The sequence below is a fragment of the Oncorhynchus kisutch genome, linkage group LG13 (genome assembly GCF_002021735.2).
Source record: "Oncorhynchus kisutch isolate 150728-3 linkage group LG13, Okis_V2, whole genome shotgun sequence".
Lineage (NCBI taxonomy): Eukaryota > Metazoa > Chordata > Actinopteri > Salmoniformes > Salmonidae > Oncorhynchus > Oncorhynchus kisutch.
In genome coordinates, this window is record NC_034186.2 from 40,406,374 (window position 1) to 40,425,380 (window position 19,007).

The 19,007-nt window shown below is 39.2% G+C and overlaps 1 protein-coding gene across 3 annotated transcripts; it reads right to left on the bottom strand.

The window, feature by feature from the left end:
- Nucleotides 1-53: 53 nt before the first annotated feature.
- On the bottom strand, nucleotides 54-16,694 carry LOC109902394 (DAZ-associated protein 1). Of its 3 annotated transcripts, none has more exons than XM_020498708.2 (13): nucleotides 16,557-16,694; nucleotides 15,302-15,342; nucleotides 14,494-14,660; nucleotides 13,896-13,961; nucleotides 12,772-12,876; nucleotides 12,456-12,504; nucleotides 8,728-8,810; nucleotides 6,317-6,464; nucleotides 6,028-6,057; nucleotides 5,437-5,589; nucleotides 4,693-4,860; nucleotides 2,062-2,154; nucleotides 54-885 (listed from the first exon to the last, which is right to left on the bottom strand). In XM_020498708.2, exons 1-13 carry the CDS (start codon nucleotides 16,586-16,588, stop codon nucleotides 713-715), a joined length of 1,308 nt encoding a protein of 435 aa, XP_020354297.1. In that variant the 5' UTR covers nucleotides 16,589-16,694; the 3' UTR covers nucleotides 54-712. The 3 variants fall into 3 exon arrangements, with proteins under 3 accessions (XP_020354297.1, XP_020354296.1, XP_020354298.1); XM_020498707.2 differs by having other exon boundaries at nucleotides 12,772-12,879; XM_020498709.2 differs by lacking the exon at nucleotides 2,062-2,154 and having other exon boundaries at nucleotides 12,772-12,879; nucleotides 16,557-16,693.
- Between the last annotated feature and the right edge of the window lie 2,313 nt (nucleotides 16,695-19,007).

Here is a 19,007-nt window from a genome sequence, read left to right on the forward strand (position 1 = left end):
CATATCAAACATTAGGAACACATTTCTAATATTGGCAGCAACAAGAGGCAGGATATCTTTAAAACATTTATTTGAAATAAATTCCTTTCTTTTTGCATAAGTGCAAAATGCACTCAAAAACAGCCACCTGAGGGAAGTCTACATCTTTAAATAAAAAAACAAGCAGTGTACATTTTTCGTACAAAATTCTCTTTAAAAAAATTGCAGTTTGTGTATAATATATATTCATATTTTCCAAACTTTAAAACAAAGACTCAGAAAAAACACAATCCACCAAATTAAAAACATTTTCCCTAAAATTTAAAGCTGAGAACTTTAGACCCTGTTTTCAGTTCTGTATCTGGCATAAATATACATATGTCTCTCTCTCTCTCTATATATATATATATATATATATATTCTCTGTGCTAGTGTTTGACCAGACAATCAAAACCTATTGCAAAGTAGTAAAGTCCTACTTTAAAACATGTGGGGAGAAACAAAGTTCTTTTCATTTCAACATTTGAAAGAAAGGTTATGCAAAAATCAACTTTTACATCATGTGACATTGTAACAGAAGTAAATTGGAATCCCTGGTTTTATGAGAGTTCACTTTTCCCCCCAAATTGTGTCAATTTGTGTTCCAAAAAACAAATAGAGAAATCCAGTTTTGCTTATGACCAGAACACATTTCCCTGACTTTAGAACTGAGCGCTGTGGCGGTCGGAGACGCTCAGCGTCGGTATGGATGAAAGCCCGTTACGTTGTGATTCTGTCCTCGAGCAAAAGCGGCTGCTGTAGGCTGGGGGCCCGCCGCCGGTTGTGCTGTTGGTGCCCCGTATGAAGCGGTCTGCTGGCTGGGATCTGTGAAAGTATGGCCAAACCCACTCAGGTCCTGACCATAACCTGTGGGGGTGGGTGAAGAACAGGGAAGAGGGGTTCATTATCACAATCATAAATGGTGCTCATAAACAAACAGATTCCAACCAGCTAGGTGAAAGTCCCTTATTTTACCCAAAATAAATACAGCATTGATCATGGTTTCAGGGCTTTTAATGTTCATGTTAAATATAGTCTTCCTTCCTTCATGACCCTCCATGAACCAAAAATGGGAGTTTGGTTAGGCAGTTAAGAATGAGTGCTTCCAGTTTAAATTAATTGGTCTATTATTTTTAGGATTCAAAATATGTCATCTGAACTGTTATGAGAGGAATCAACAAAAGGAAAACAGTATAAATGCTTAACAGTTTTTTAAAAAATATATATTTTTTTTAAATAGACACTGGATGGCTCCATCTCCCTGCAATCCACTGTAGTCGGAGAAGCAGAGAACTGCATAGACGTTCAGTGCAGATCAGGCTGAACAGTTCCAACTCATGTCGGACAGTACAGAGTAACGAAAAAAGAAAAGAAATGAAACAGAAAATGGTAGAACACAAGCAAACTTTTCCACAAGGTGCTCAAAGCGCTACAAGGCTGGAAGAAACATGTGGAAGAGCAGACCTAACAGAAATCAAATAGATATCGGACATTCATTCACCATCCACAAGTGTTTGTTTCTTCATACAAACTTTCCTCTGATTATCATCTTTTATCTGTCAAAGGAGAGGACAGCATATGGGAAAAAACAACAATTGTCTGCTAACACTTTCAACAACAGAGAGCAAAATAAAAACGTTAATTATAGTATACCATGAACACATTTTGACAATTAAATATATATATATTTTTTTACCAGAAAAGGCAGAGTGAGAGAGGACAAACAAATCTGAGGACACAGGTGTTGTTGGTATAATAAACTACAGCTATGATAGGAAATGAGACATTAACATTCAACAGGCATGGAACCCTGTTATTTGATTTATTATTCATATTATGAGATATGGTCACGCAATAAGATCTCAATCTCAAATCATTGAATACCGTAGCTGTATTTTAGTTTACTCTAGAAGTATGTACTTTGTATGCACAAACATACAAAAGCACATACAGGGGGAAAGGGACGCAAAGGAACGTAGCAGCTATACGACTTTATACTGAACTCTACTTCTGGTGGTTGGAAAAGACAATGCTCACACCTACCTGCACTACTTCCTCCCTGCACATCCTGACCATTACTGTGAGAAGGACGCGTTGGTCCGTAGGAAGAGGGCTCCTGAGGGTAGATACTCAGGCCTATCAGGGAGACGAGGAGACTAGGTTGACGTAACCCAGATAGTCCACTTTAACATTGTCGCCTTCTTAGACCTGCCACTATGGCTTGGCTTAACACTTAATTATTACACTCCCACTGACTGCCTGCTCTTAAGACTCCTACCATCACTGCACACATCCACCTGGAATTACAAACATATAGGGTGAATGGGGGGGGGGGGGGGGCACTACTTGCTAATGCCCTTTGCCGCCTATGGTTACCTTACTAAACAATTCTAAAGTAGGCAGCTAATGCTAACGGTAAAGAGCAGGATGGGTAGGCAAAGCACAAGCATGAAACACTGAACAAGATGGGAATCTCAACTGACAGTCACAGGGATATATTCAACTGATGCAGTGCATTCGGAAAGTATTCAGACCTCTTGTCTTGACCCCCCCCCCCCCCCCCCTCTACACACCCATACCCCATAATGACAAAGCAAAATCAGGTTTAGAAATGTTTGCAAATGTATTAAAAATAAACTGAAACATCATATTTAAATAAGTATTCAGACCCTTTACTCAGTACTTTGTTGAAGCACCTTTGGTAGTGATTGCAGTCTTGAGTCGTCTTGGGTATGACGCTAAAAGCTTAGTTGGCACACCTGCATTTGGGGAGTTTCTACCATTTCTCTAAACAGAGGTCTCTCCAGAGGTGTTAGATCGGGTTCAAGTCCGGGCTCTGGCTGAGGATCGTTGTCCTGTTGGAAGGTGAACCTTCGCCCCAGTCTGAGGTCTTGAGTGGTCTGGAGCAGGTTTTCATCAAGGATCTCTGTACTTTGCGCTGTTCAGCTTTCCCTCGATCCTGAGCCTCCCAGTCCCTGCCGCTGAAAAATATCCCCACAGCATGATGCTGCCACCATGCTTCGCCATAGGGATGTTGCCAGGTTTCTTCCAGACATGACTCTTGGCATTCAGGCCAAATAGTTCAATCTTGGTTTCATCAGACCAGAGAATCTGGTTTCTCATTGTCTGAGAGTCCTTTAGATGTCTTTTGGCAAACTCCAAGCTGTCTGTTATGCGCCTTTTACTGAGGAGTGGCTTCTGTCTGGCCACTACCATAAAGGCCTGATTGGTCAAGTGCTGCAGAGATGGTTGTCCTTCTGGAAGCTTCTCCCATCTCCAGAGGAACTCTGGAGCTCTTTGAGTGACCATCGGGATCTTGGTCACCTCCCTGACCAAGGCCCTTCTTTCCCGATTGTGCAGTTTGGCCGGGCGGCCAGCTCTAGGAAGAGACGTGGTGGTTCCAAACTTATTCCATTTAAGAATGATAGAGGCAACTGTGTTCTTGGGGACCTTCAATGCTGCAGAAATGTTTTGGTATAATTCCCCAGATCTGTGTTGACACACAATTCGGTCTCAATTTCCAGTCTCATAGCAAAGGGTCTGAATACTAATGTAAATAAGGTATTTGTTCTTTATTTTGAATAGATTTGCTCAAATTTCCCAAACCTGTTTTGGGTTTGTCATTATGGGGTATTGTGTGTAGATTGAATAGGAAAAACATTTAATCTATTTTAGAATAAGGCTGTAACGAAAAAATGTGGACAAAGTCAATGGGTTTGCATACTTTCCAAATGCACTGTACTATTTTGAAGATCTATACACTTATAAGAGCTATTAACAAAACAAGATATCTAGGTCTGTCTCTCCCCACAGATTTTTGTTCACTCTGACAAATGCCAGTGGGGACGAGGAGGGGGAGACAGAATTAACTAACTAAGCAACATACATTAACCTTTCAAAAAGCAAGGATTTACCAAGGCATTTTGTTCACTAAGGACAAATTAATTATGCAAGAGCCCCTCAGTTGATGACAATGCTGGATTTGTACCCAACATGGTACAATAAATATAATTGGAGGAATTGAAAAAAAATCCTGATACAGTGCCTTCAGTCTTCTCATATAAGCTTTCATATTTGTTTGTGGGGAAAGATTGGTCTGAAACCTATTACTCTCAGGAGAAAAATAATCTACAGGATCCATCGACACCATGGAGCTCATGCCAGGAGAGAAAAGCCAGCCAAGTCAATGACAAAAATAGAACAGTTGGTCAAACTGCCTGTAACCTTTGCCAGTAAAATACAATATCTTCCTTGGTCTATCTGCAGTTTGGTGGACATTCCAACTCCTCTCAAAAACAAGATTTCTAGGTAGGAGGATCTAATTCAAACCTATCATTGGTTACCCATCCACATCATTACACAGCCCTAACTGGAATATTCTAAAAAAAGGTGACACTGAAGAGTCCTGGGTATGGTGGGACTTCTATAGTATCTTCGTGGCCAAGCCGTGGGGGGGTATATATGTATGCAAGTGTGCATATGTCGTCGTTAAAGCTACATGGTACCAAAGGGGCGAGCTCCTGCTTGTTTTAGGGTTGTAGTAATGAGCTTAGGCTAGGGAGGAGGGGTTGTTTGACCCAATAAAGCATCCAACAAAATGGATCTATCCAGTATAAGCCATAATAACAGCAATGCTGAGGGTGGGGCTAGGGAATGCATGGAGGCTCTACTTACCATACTGGCTGTAAGGGAAGTCTGGCTGTCCCGTGGGTGCTTTGCTGATGTCCTGAGTAGGTGCTGTAGCTGGAACAAACCCTAGCGGCCCTGTTACCGGAGTCGTGGGCGGGGGCGGCACTCCTTGTGGGGCATACTGCTCACCTTGTGGCGTGCCAAAACTGTACCCTAAACCAGTGCCAGATGGAAGAGTAGTTATGCTGTACATTCTGAACTATGAAAGATCACCTGTAAGATATATTTCCATTTTATTATAATCAAAATAATCATACAACCTTTGTCAGCCTAGGCAGTAGGGTTGGACGATATTAGAATGTAATCATATACTGGTGGTATTAAAAAATGATATATTGTGAAGACGATATTTAACGTTCTTGTGAAGATAAAAATTGAGAACTCTAAGCGTGTTACTGTTGGTGTTACATTATTGTTAGCGCTGCAGACGAGCTATTCATTTCTTCGAGACAAAGCTGGTGTTGAAATGATTTTCCTCCATTTTTTACCTGACTTAACGATGCCCGCATTTGAAACTCGTGCTGACATTTAAGTTTTTTGTGGAGGAATTTGTACATATGTGCAAACACTAATCATAAAGCAATTATTATAATAATTTTTTTACAAAACACACATTTTTGGGGACATAATATTGTTAATTGCAATAGTGGCAATATGAAAAAACAAAAACATTTTACATAAATAGAAAAAATGCTTTTCTTATGACAACAATACATTGCAGATACTGACCGAACTGAGGTGGTGTGCTGTATCCCTGTTGAGCGTAGGCCTGAGGTGCACCAAACCCCCCCGGCGGGGTCGTTGTGACGAGGAATGCGTTGAACGGTGATGGGGCCTGGACGGGAGCTCCACGGCCCACAGATAAAGGGGGCCCGTACCCACCTGAGTCAGAGAAAACACAACAGTTACTGAATATGGGATGACAGGTGTCTATTGGTACATTTTTAGTCTTGGATATATCCTGGTTGAAACCCACCGTCAGTAGAGACTGCATATTAGATAACATTTTCACCGCTAGGGTGGTATGATACAAGACTTAAGCAAGGGTGAAGAGTGTTAAGAATAATGATAATTTCCCTCTAGAGACAGATAATGGACTTAGAGTGCCCTCAGGTATCCCAGCTGTCACCGTGATAACACTGGTGCTTAACTGACATTACCCAATTCGTCAATATGGAAAATATAAAGTGCAAGGCAATTGTCTATGACACAATACTTTCTTGATAAGTTAACCATCACAAGACAATAGATAACTATTTTTAAAAAGCTAGTTAGTGCGAGATATCCAAAACAATCAAGTGATTCAAGGACAAAACATACCCATGGGCTGGCCTGTAGACACCCAAACTCCTTCAAAAGAGAAAATAGTTTAGTATTTTGCTGGCACAAAAACAATTCCTCAATATGCAATTTGTAACTATAGTACGTTGATCATTCCTCAAAGTAAAGTTTCAATGTGGACCTAGAAATACAATGTTAATATTATTTAAAAAAGCAATCAGGAATTTTAAGTTTGCAATACTATATTTCTCCTAGGTATAATAGAATGTCATGTTCCTGGTCTGACAGAACGAGCCAGGTTCTCTGCTCTGGCTGGTCTCCGACTCACCCGGAGGCCCATAACTCTGCTGCCAGCCCTGGGCAGGCTGTGCCGACCAACCATTGGCTGCACTCAGGATGCCTCTGGGTCCCCATTGGTTAGGTTCAAACTGGCCAGGAGCTTTGTTGTCCCGAGGTTCAGCCCTTTTCACTTCCACCTGGACAAAGGACAAGGAGGGCACAATTTGCAAGACCAGTAGTTTATCACCAAAATACCTTCCTTACCTGATCTCACCCATTACTAATATTTCTCTTCAACATATCAGCTTGAGAGTGTTTCAGTTTTACATCTTATCGGGGCCATTACACTTGTGCCTAATGCTGATCAATACTTTAAGGGGAGTTGTGTAACAATATGTTTCTCAGGTACTTCAGTCACAATAAGATATTGCTTAATTGTTGGTTAAATAATTTTGAATAAAGCATAAAATAGCAATTGATTCAAAATGGTGCAAAAATGTCATACATTTTACAAAAATCAGTCTGAGAAACATATTCATATTTCCTGTTTTTGTGCCCTTTAACTTTGATAAACATTTATCGGAAGGTAAAGACTTACCTTTTCCCAGCTAACGTTTAAAGAATCTCAATTATATTTAACTTGTAGTAGAACTTCAGAGGGAGATGGATGTACAAAGAAATGTATCATATATATATATCAGAAGAGGTAAAACATGCAGACAATAGAAATGGACAGTCATAAGTCAATTTAAAAATGAATCTTCATACAGTGTCAGATAATGGAGAAAATGGCAATGGTGCTCAATTGACTAATACCCATCTGATTTGCTCATCTCACACAGAATAGAAGCACTTGGTATTGGACTGGACTAATGTTCAATGAGGTTGAAAAGCCAAATCATTTTGTATCACACCAGATGGTTTGTGAGGCTACCATCCCTTATCTGCCCTATAAAATAGTAGCTTCACTTGTTGTAGCCAGCCAGAGATACCAGCAGTTTACCAGAGCGACAAATGGGTTTAAAAACTACATGGTGGGGAACAGGATCGGACTAGACAGAAATAGACTAGGCTCTATGGAGGTTGAGTTATTGGAGTCACCTTGCAAAATGAATCTCAATTTTCCCCCTGCTTTAAGGCGGTGCCACTTTCTTTGCCTCGCCTCTTTCTTCTCTGTCGACCTAATTACAAGCACGTTTCCACGAGTGGCCCTCCGTCTATAGCACAACTACCTAGGTCTTCTCCCACGGGCATCGTGGCTGGGAGTGATGGATACCATGACTTCAATACACTACCCAACAGCGGAACTGGGATTTTGTCCCACAGTTTGATGTGCTCCACTTTCTAATTTTGTAACTTATATCCCCTGCCTCCCTCAAGTCTAAGCCAAAGGTAATGTCAACTCAAGATCAAGCCAAGATTCCTTCTGGAAATCAGGACAGTCAAGGAGTCGGTAAGAGGATAGCATAAAGTAGGTAGGGTCCCATACATCAATTATGAACAGACATGGGTTGAGTTCAACTATGAAAAATGGGGGGGGGGGTAATCACACTATTGAATGCAAATTTTCCAAATTAATTTTGTCAAGATAATGAATGCTATAGGAAAGGACATCCCAGAAGTAGTTATGCTAATTGTTTATGATAAAACTACAAATCATTCATGACTGAATATAAAAAATAAAATAAAAACTACTGGTATCACAGAACTGTGGCTTCAGGCACCCAATTATCTAAGAACTTGCCACTGGAAGGAAGTAGTGGATGATAGAGGCTTAAAAGACGGTGTGAATAGACAGCCCTAGAAAAAGGCCCACCCATTTTGGTTCTCAGATGTGGTCGACACAGTATGGAGATTCTTAAACTGGGGTCACTTAATTTAGGTTCTTTAGGAAATATATCAAATAACTCAAAAAGTAAGTGACCTGCCAACAAAATAATCAAAAAAGAAAAAAAAAGAACTGAACAAGACCAATCCTTTAGGTGATTTCTCTGTGGTAAAATAAAGCATTTTAGGCTAAACTCTTATCCCCCATTATATGCTCCAAAACTGGCCACTCCCTTGAATCTCCAAAGCCAGGGCAAGTATTGTTTGAAGTAAGATATCGAATAACTTTTACAACCTAAAGGAGAGGTCAAAATAAACAAAGCCTTGGGCGAATACAGAAGTTGTCACTAATATTTCAGGAGGGGTGACCAAGTATTCTTTACAACAAGTACAAGGTCAACCAGGCCATTGAAATGTTACGTGATCCAGAAAACAATTGTGACCTGATCTTTTAGGAAAATCTTCAGCCATGTCATTAAAATATGGAGTTTATAAGAGCTTTAGGCCTTCAAATCTCATTGGTGGCCCCTGAAAATAAGAGCTGTAACTCAAAGTTAACAGCAGCGAACAATGCATCACGTCACCCAAGCCTCAGTTTGATCTTGAGGGTAAAATAAAACTACAACTACACACTTTTTTGCCCATGATGTCGTGAAAATGCATGTTGACAGCCTGGTCCACTGATTGTTCGGCCTCGAAAGTAATAAATCCAAAACCTAGCCAACGACCAAGAGTGAATCAAGGTAGCAGGGTGTTGTGACAACACAAGATGAAGAACAGTATTGTGCTCAGCAAGACAAGGATCCATCAAGACTGAGCTGGAGGCTCGTGGGGTTCAGATGATGTCACTGACTTGTAGCGATACACAAGCTGAAGTTTGAGGCCTGAGGCACAAGATAAACTTTGCACCAATCCTTTCCATGAACAACTAAGGTTTCAGCTGTTTTTTTTTTTTTTTTTTTTAACTTCTAACACAGCAAAGTCTCCTTGTTCTGTATTATATAGGGGTTTGAAAATGTAATGTAATATATCAAATTGTAATATATTTATATCTAGTGCAGTCAGTTGAACTACTGAGGAATATGAAAACTATATAGATTTCATGACACTTAAGTGGTTTCAGAGCATTCATGTATGCATTGGGTGCCAATTGGCCCAGCGGTATTGATGTTAGTTCATTTCATCCAAACCCCAACTTGATCTGCCCCTTGGTATATTGCTGTGCAGCACAATCTGGCAGCATCCATTGTTAATGCATAACAAAACAAAAAATGGAGAAACAGAAACTGTACAATGTCTAAAGCTTTTTCAAGTTTTCCCAAATGTGGTTTTATGTTTAGAGTCAGCCAGGATAAGCCTAAATGGGAAATTACAATATTGCTTACAACAGCAACACAAAGATATAGGCCATTTTGTCTTACGAAATGTGTAAGTAATAACTAATGATGCTGTCAAGAGTTTGCATGGGGGATAAACAAAGTTCCCGTCAAACATGGTGAAAAACCCAATGGTGTAAGTATTCAACTCTTACTGTACAAAATCAAAACCCTGAAATGAAGGCTTTGATAAGGTGATTGACTGTGAAGCCTCTCATGGCTTTCCATTGAACTGCATAGAGCCTGGGTTATTCTAACAAATCAAATCTAAACTTTAATTGGGGGTGTACACAGTTTTGCAGATGCAGCGAAATGCTTGTTTCTAGCACCAGCAATATCAAGCAAAAACACCATTCATCCCAATGACTACAGTCCCTGCATGATATTAAAAGTTATTCTAGCTGAACCTATGAATATACAGCACTGTAATGGAATCCTTCATTTAATTGTACATTTAGAAGCCCAACATTGGCAAATGTCCTGGTTCTGATAAAGTCTTGTGATTTTTTTTGTGGTGATAAAAACTTTCCACAGTACTTGAGTTATGCAGCAGCAGCAATAGCCCACTACAGTGAACTAGTTTCATTTTGATAAACTCACACCAGTGGCAGAATTGGGTTGTGAGAAAATCTCCACTCTGGGACCTAACCTGATTCCAATTAAATGTCCTTTGAGACAACCGAGAATTTGAAAATCGCTAATATTATTTCAAGCTGTCCCAAGCCGCCTGATCTACAACTATAAATATCATCCATCGATGACCTGTCCTTAATCTAGATTCAAAACTTAGTTTAAGCATTTGCAAGCAAACATTCCTAGACAATCTACCCAAAACAAAGGTGTCAAAAACCCAATGTCGTGCGAAGAGCAACAAAAAAAAAAAATCAGGTTCATAACCATGATGAATCTAAACTTTGTATACACCCCAAATTGACAGCTTGCACATTCCATTTTTGGTTCAAACATCTGGCCTGTACCTCTGTGATACCACTCAGTACACAATAACCTAAAGGAGAAAAGACAAATCTTAAGAGACACCGTTAATCACATTCAAACCATTCATGGAGAAGGACAGAAAAATTCAAATAGGAAGGGCTTATACTTACAAAAATACTTAACTTTCTACATACGGGAAAACACTTAATATATATATATATATATTTTAAATCCAAAGTCTAAATTTAACAAAAGAAAACTTAGCTTAATACTGAATGTTTAAAAGTATTTTAGTAACAGAAAAGTCTGGATATTATACTTGATTATGTTAATGTCATTGCTGTGCAACATCGTGTAAATTCGGATGACAAACTATTCTGCTTGTCTCCCCAAAGAGATCAAGGGGTACTGAAGTAGAAGAGAGGTAATAAATGACAGGAGTCATTGACTGCTGGATCATTGCTATGTGGGACAAGTGCAGAAGAAACAGCTCTGAGCAAACTACCCAACCTAATGTAACCTACATCTAGGCTAAACAGTTCTGAGCTAACTGACCATCATTCTAGGGGTGTGTTTACAGCCCAATTCTCATTCAAATGTTTTACTAATTGGTCTTTTGACCAATCAGATCTGAAAATGAGCTGATGTGAAAAGATCCGATGTTATTGGTCAAAAGACTAATTAGTGGAAAGAATATCAAAACCGGGCTGCCAGTGTAAACGCAGCCTAACTATCAACTAATTTACCAGATGAAACTCCTTAATCTCTTCTTCTTAAAAACAATTTCAAATGTCAACCGACTGAAAAAAAAAGTGAACTGCATCTGCATAATTTAGGGCCATAAGGAATTCCTTTCCCCAGCTTCTTCAGGTTTTCCCTCTCAAAATCGCACTAATAGAAAAAACTAAACTGGATGTTATAAGTCCACAACAATGCTTAAACCACATCAGGAGACCACTTTTGAGTTCTGGGAAAAATTTGAGAAATGTCTTACCCTTTAATTCCAGTGGGCACCTAGTAAGATTCCGTTTAGTGATGTTTTTGTAGTACACATGATGGTAGAGTTTGCAAAACAAATATCCACTGGATTGATGCAAATAATAATGACATAGCATTCTGCCAGGTAAGCATAGGCTACCATGTAGTTAACATTTAATTGAGAAGGTTTTTGGGAAAGCCTTTCCATCTATCAGAAGATTGTTCATTAGCATCATCGCTAACCGCGACGCAAAATGGTAGCTGCGCGCACTGCACACACAGATGGGGAATTCTCGTTGACTCTTCAGAAAGTTGCAGGAAATACGAACCACTGATGCATTCTGTTCATGTCTTATGATAAACTTGGGCTAATTAATACATTTTCAATACATTTAGTTGATTCGCTACCAAACAAAGTTATATTGTTCAATTCCAATGTGTCTGGATTGAGTCCACGTTTTCCGTATTGCAGATTTTATAGGTCCTTAATTTAAAAAATTATAATAATCGGGCACTATGCTGGTGAAGTTCTGCCATTTCAGCATTTAACTCAAAGTACTCAAAAAAGACAAATGTTAACACTTTTGTCAAATGGTCAAAGTTTTAAATTAGTCAATCCATTTCATTGCAGCCTGAATAATACCACAAAAGAATATCAAGATACTGTACTCAAGTATAGTCGTCATGATGAAGCCAATTTATTTCAAACTACATGTAATACTATAGTGTGTTAGCATGTCCCTTAATAAAACATCTAAATGCATCAAAAGCTGATCCGGTCACACAAAGTCAAGATGTTTGAAATGCCTGCAAACTTTCTAAACTTCCTCACCATGTAAATAGGACTGCACAGGGAAAGCTTTCCGTATTTAAGGGTGGCATCCATTACAACGCCTGTGAATGAATGAATGACGAACAAGATGTTCCACCAGAAGACACAGGTGGGTCTAGCTATAATTGAGCATATGGGGGGGGTGGATTGAATGCAGCTTACTCTCTTTGAGTCAGAATAGTTTGTCATGAGATTTAGAGATGGGAGGTACGGAAGAAAAAAAAGGGATCAGCTTTTACCTCGGGGCCTCTGTTTTTCCGCGTCATAGATCATTACCACCTCTGTGACCTTGGATTCAACAAAGGAGAACATGGGCTGCATTAGGATACAAGGGGAAAAAATGCTAGTATTGCCATTGCATGCATCTCTCAGTTGGAAAACTAACACATTCTATCAATATCCTCTCCTCATATTCATGGCATTTTAACAGAAAATACTACTTCCATTAAGCAGTTCCTATATTGGATCCTGTGCAACACTTTTAAAACGGTTTGAGGTATTCTTTTTTATATAAAAGCTATACAATAGCGTATAGACCATTTTAACAGGACTCACCACTCCAAATCTATTGAAATAGTCCCGGAGTTCAGGTTCACCGCAGTTATGGGGGATTCCGCCGACAAATATCTTCTTTGATTTATTGCTGTCAGCTTTGCTACCCTTCTGAAACAAAGAATGAGATCTCAAAGCCAGATCAAGAATCTGTACAGGTGCATCAAATCCAGGACCGAAAGACTGAAAAACAGCTTCTATCTCCAGGCCATCAGACTGTTGAACAGCAATCACACCATCCCCTGTATTAAGAGAGTAGTACTCATGTAGTAAGTGAAAGACAAAGATAGACTCACTCGCACCCACACTCACAGCCAACGCTGCTGTCCCATGTATATGAAGACAAACACTGGACTGTTTCTTTCACACCAAGTATTCAGTGTATTATTCACATAGCTCATTCTAAAATATCTACTACTGTATGTTCGATTTTTGTTAAACTGTTTATATACTCAAATCTTGACACGGCTCACTAATATCTTCTGCTTTACATATCATCCTCAGTATATATTTTAGGTGGCATATGGATTACTGAGTGTTATTTGGGTTGTTATCTGGATTAGTTCTAACATTTGTTTTTTAGTTTTTCATTATTATTTATGTACTTATTAAGACATTTTTTCCTTCATTTGAGGCATTAGTAACAAGCATTATACTGCACCCGCTACAACACCTGCTTAACTGTGTACGCAGCCAATAAACTTGCATTTGAATCACACTGAAGAAAGTTCACCATCTAGTCACAGACAGCGGAGAAGAAATTAGGTTCTCTCATTCTGCCCTGGGGTATAATTCTTCACATCACATCAATGCAAACACCAGTCCCAAAAGATCAGGGCACACTAGTGCCTTCACTTCAGAGTTACTGAGACAAGCCAATTCAGGATCTCTGTAAGTGATTTAGTAAAAAAAATAATAAAGTCTAACAATTACATTTTAGGCTCATTAGTAGAAGTCATGTTCACAGCAATATGCTTCAGTGTGACAGATGCGATTTCTAGAGGCAGATATGACCCCAGTTTATAAAAGGACCAAAAGGATACAATTTAATCCATTCTACCAAGGCATGGTGCCCTATTTCTGTAGAGGACACATGTAGCCCCAACTAATTAAAATACGCCCCTTACCCAGCCATCCTTCGTTCGCACTTTTTCAGGTTGCATTCCTCTGGGAGTACATGGCTTGGGATCAATCTGAAGGCAAGGAATGAAATTGTACATCTCACCCTTCAGTGAAAAATCACCTTCAAATGTTCCCTCCAATTTATCTGGTGAATTATCCCACTCAATACAGCCACATACAAATTAAAGAAATTACGTGTTATACAATTCAAATTATGATAAGTCAAAGTTTAACTTCAAGAGAATGACCTTCACCATGGCAAAATTGACCTGTTCATATTGCTGCATAAAGCAACTTGTAGCAAACAAAGCATGTCATGTCCAGCCCACTGCAGTTACATGTTAGTTCAACTAATAGGCATCTGAAGAGGCAACACTTGTTTGACAAACAGCCTGCTTTCATGTCCATGAATGTCCTTCAGAGCCAGGCTTACATGAATTCCCTACTACTTGCTCTTGCACAGAGTATCATCTATATGTAATACTTCAGAAAAAAATTCCACATTCCCATGCAGTGCTTAATTATTCTAATACTTTAAAAAAGGCATAATTGATAAGACACATATTTTACTTTCCTTATTCAAGCTGCAAAGTGCATACTCACATTTCTGCCATCAAGATTATGGGGTTTGGTCTCCAGTACAGTCCGGACAAAGTTGGGGTCTTTGAATTTGACAAAACCAAAGCCCCGTGACTGATTTGTGGTTTTGTCCTTCATGATGACACAATCAACTACTTCCCCATACTGTGAGAAATAGTTTCTCAAAGTTTCTGATAGAAAAGAGGACATTGACATGAGTGGGACTATCCGTTACAGGATCCTTTAGGGATACATACATAGTCTAGTGTCCTGACATTATGGGTAATGCGTTTCAAAGTTAACTGAATGCAAAGTATTTAGTATTTCATTAAGATCCCCATTAGCTGTTGCCAAGGCAGCAGCTTCTCTCCCTGGGGTCCAAACAGACAAAACATTACATCAAACAAAACATTGTGCATTCAAAAGCATGCATCTTTGGAGGTTTCAACAAATAATTGTCATAACAATCACATCGAATTCTTATAATTGCTTTTCTTGTCATTGAAAGCCCCAAGGAAGTACCAAGGAAGGATGCACAAAAATTCATAGTACTGTGGCTATTGCTCATAACTTCAGAAAACACTGTCAGAGTGAAGAGAGTGGTGTAAAGACACACTGCCCAATCAAGCATGATACAGAGAAGGGCTCTGGACCATAGCTACAGACAAACTCGCTTAAGACTAGATATGAGCAACTATGAGAAAATCCTGCATGTGTACTTTAATTACAATACACACTAATATGGCACCCTTTGGTACTCCTTCAAGCACAACAGTATGTGCACTGCAATACGCCTAATATTGACTGGTTGGTAAGTAGACAGCTGACTCACCCTGTGTTGTACTCCAGTCCAAGCCACCCACAAACAGTTTCCTATAAAACGAGAAAAAAAAGCATTCCTTTGAATTTAAGCAAAACCTGAGATGGTCCATCATTCCTGGGACACAGGAACACATTCTCAAATGGTTCTGATGCGTTAACATGTGAAAACTGACTGCCACATAATTGTAATGTAACCTCACAATAGATAGTTATTTTACTGCGGGTATATTTCTTTAAGCTGCTGATGATGCATATCAACAAACCTTGCTTTCTACTCAAATACTGGAATAAGGGTGACTTGTTTAGCACCGACAACACCTCTGGTCTTGTTTTGAAACCTTATGCCACGTATACAAGCTAACATAAACCAGGCAAGCGAAGATATTAACTTAGCTAATTTAGCTAGCATAACTAAAACATGAATTATCCATTAAACTTGAGAGCGTTAGCTAACGTTACAAATTTGACTTTAGTTAATCTTATAAACCAACGTTAGCTATAAAAAAATAAAATAGGTAAGATACCATTGCTTCAACTATAATTTGATATGGATAATGTTGACGGATCAAACCAATATTATTACAATGCTCTCAATCTTATTCCCTGAAGTCAGATCTCTATCAAGTTCAAGAGTAACAGCGCAATATTAGCCATCTCCAGCAACTAGCCACAATTGAAAGTTAACTAGTTTCTGGTATATTTTTTAAGCATGTAGTGTTAACTAACGTTATATTCTGTCAACTTCAATCAAACTTGAAATTGGCTACTCCACAAAACGAAGATATCACCAGGAGTGACACTTGGCTAACGTTACCGTGCCGTATTGGTACTTCACCACTTTGCTAGCTAGTTAACGTTAGCTGCTAACGCTAGAGAGCCAACTTGTTTCGGTTTATATTTATTGTGTTGTTAGTTAACTAACTAGCTGAACAGTTGATTATTTCAATTAATTATTCAATGACACCATGTAAACATTACTTTTGACTAGCTATCTAGTTACCTAAACCAATGTCATGCATGTTTCCAAATTATTCTTAACTTAGCTAGGCTAAAGTCAAATAACGTTCGCAAACTAGCTAGTTAACGTTAGTTACCAGTAGTTATAAATATAAAAACGCCAACTAGCTAGCTAACGTTAGCTAGCTGAGTAAAAGTGGTGATGCAGGTAATATCTATCACAGTAATTCATTGATTGAAGTTAAAATGCAAAGGAGTATATACTTATATAACTAATTCTCATTAATTAGGTGGCGATCACATCTTACCCAACTTCATCTCCGGCTAAATTGCTGTTCATTTCTAAGGCTAGTGCAGGGAACGGGTTACTAGTTTATTGCTTCAGTACTGCTCCTCTCGAGGAAGGTCACTCCGCTTTTGGTTCAAACTGAATCTGCGCAATGACGACGTTTGCCACACGGGGTCACCCGCCAGGGGGTGAAAAAAATTTAATAATATACAGACAGTTGTGGGATATGTAGTTGAAATTCAAGATGTAGTCTCTTCATTTACAAATTAGATCATAAAATAAAATATTACTGCCACACGGCATTGCTTGTGGATGTACTATATAGTGCTGAGTGATTAGTGCTTTAAGGTTGGTTCGGTTTCGGTTCGATTATTACATAAGATAATGTAGACATTAAATGTATACATTTAAAATAAAATACAATTAACGGTAGTGACTGAACATTACTACTTATCACTTACCACAATTTATTCTCATTACTTTACTTTAATAAAATATTCGTTTTATAAAGATGACTTTATTATTTAATTCCAAGTCATCATCTCATCTCTATAGAGCTGCTGCCTATGCGGTTTGACGAAATCAATATTTTAGTAGTTGTTCAAAGTAAATAAGGCATATTTTTTATGACTGAATTACAACTATCAATCACTTAGATCATATATTTTCAGGTAGAGATACCTCGTGAAAAATCAGCTTTCATAAATTGCCTCCAATATGTAATGTCAGAGCGTTGTCAGAGTCTGTTATAAATTCAGAGCGTTTTGCTCTTGGAGCATTCAGAGCGCACACTGAACGCTCTGGCTGAGGATTAGGGTCGATCCTAGCGTTCTGACCTCACAACGGCAGTCAAGCACCTAAACTAACTGGCTAAATAAAGTTGGCTAGCTACTTTCAGACACAATTGAGGGTACACCTCACTCTCGCCAATTTACTAGCCCTAGCAGAGTTGGTTAGGCTGTTTTCATCTAGAGTGTCAATGACCGTAACTGTGCTGCTGGCAACAATTGAACTGCATCAGTTATTCTGCGCTCTGGCACACTAAAACGAGAGTGCCCTGAAATCATAGTAGATAGCCAGAGTGAATTTACAAACGCACCCTCAGTCTCCATGTCTGCATCAAATGTTCACATTATAGTTCAGCGCACCACACAGACCAGACAAGTAGGCAGACACGTAATGGATTATGGCCATTGTAGTCAGGAACCAAGTTTTCTACGCTAATATTGGCCTGTTGGAAACTACAACTCCGTAATTACATCGCTTGATCTGATTTATAGCTCCAGAAACTGTGCATTGACCTCACAGAAAAAAAAACGAACGAAATATAATTCAAATAAGTTAACAAACGTCCGTCAATTAAAAACAGCAGGCATTTCAGTTAATCGCTCAGCACTAAATGTACAGACAGGCTAGTTAAGGGTCATAGTTAAGAATCATATAATCTCCACCTTACCCGACACCCTAGATCCACGACAATTTGCATACCGCCCCAACATATCCACGGATGACGCAATCGAAATCGCACTGTACACTGCCCTATCCCATCTGGGCAAGATGAATACCTACAGTTGAAGTCGGACATTTACATAGACCTTAGCCAAATAAATTTAAACTCAGTTTTTCACAATTCCTGACATTTGATCCTTGTAAAAATTCCCTGTCTTAGGTCAGTCAGGATCACCACTTTATTTTAAGAATGTGAAATGTCAGAATTATAGTAGAGAGAATGATTTATTTCATTTCCCCCCCCCATTACATTCCCAGTGGGTCAGAAGTTTACTTACACACTATACCTTATCCAACCTATTAGTTCCACCACCCACACATGCAATGACATCTCCTGGTTTCAACGATGTTTCTAGAGACAATATCTCTCTCTTCATCACTCAATACCTAGGTTTACCTCCACTGTATTCACATCCTACCATACATTTGTCTGTACATTATACCTTGATGCTATTTTATCGCCCCCAGAAACCTCCTTTTACTCTATGTTCCAGACGTTCTAGACGACCAATTCTCATAGCTTTTAGCCGTACCCTTATTCTACTCCTCCTATGTTCCTCTGGCGATGTAGAGGTGAATCCAGGCCCTGCAGTGCCTAGCTCCACTCCTATTCCCCAGGCGCTCTCTTTTGACGACTTCTGTAACCGTAATAGCCTGGGTTTCATGCATGTTAACATTAGAAGCCTCCTCCCTAAGTTTGTTCTATTCACTGCTTTAGCACACTCTGCCAACCCGGATGTTCTAGCTGTGTCTGAATCCTGGCTTAGGAAGACCACCAAAAACTCAGACATTTTAATTCCAAACTACAACATTTTCAGACAAGATAGAACTGCCCTTAACCAACACAAAAACATCCTATGGCGTTCTGCATTAGCATCGAACAGCCCCCGTGATATGCAGCTGTTCAGGGAAGCTAGAAATCATTATACACAGGCAGTTAGAAAAGCCAAGGCTAGCTTTT

Bases quoted from the DNA above. Each gene is read 5' to 3' on its own strand.
- LOC109902394 (XM_020498707.2), bottom strand. From the start codon at position 16,588: ATGAACAGCAATTTAGCCGGAGATGAAGTTGG. The intron at 13,962-14,493 runs GTGAGTATGCAC...CCTTGCCTTCAG, and splicing joins ATAATCTTGATGGCAGAAAT to ATTGATCCCAAGCCATGTAC. The intron at 4,861-5,436 runs GTCAGTATCTGC...GCACTGGTTTAG, and splicing joins CAGCACACCACCTCAGTTCG to GGTACAGTTTTGGCACGCCA.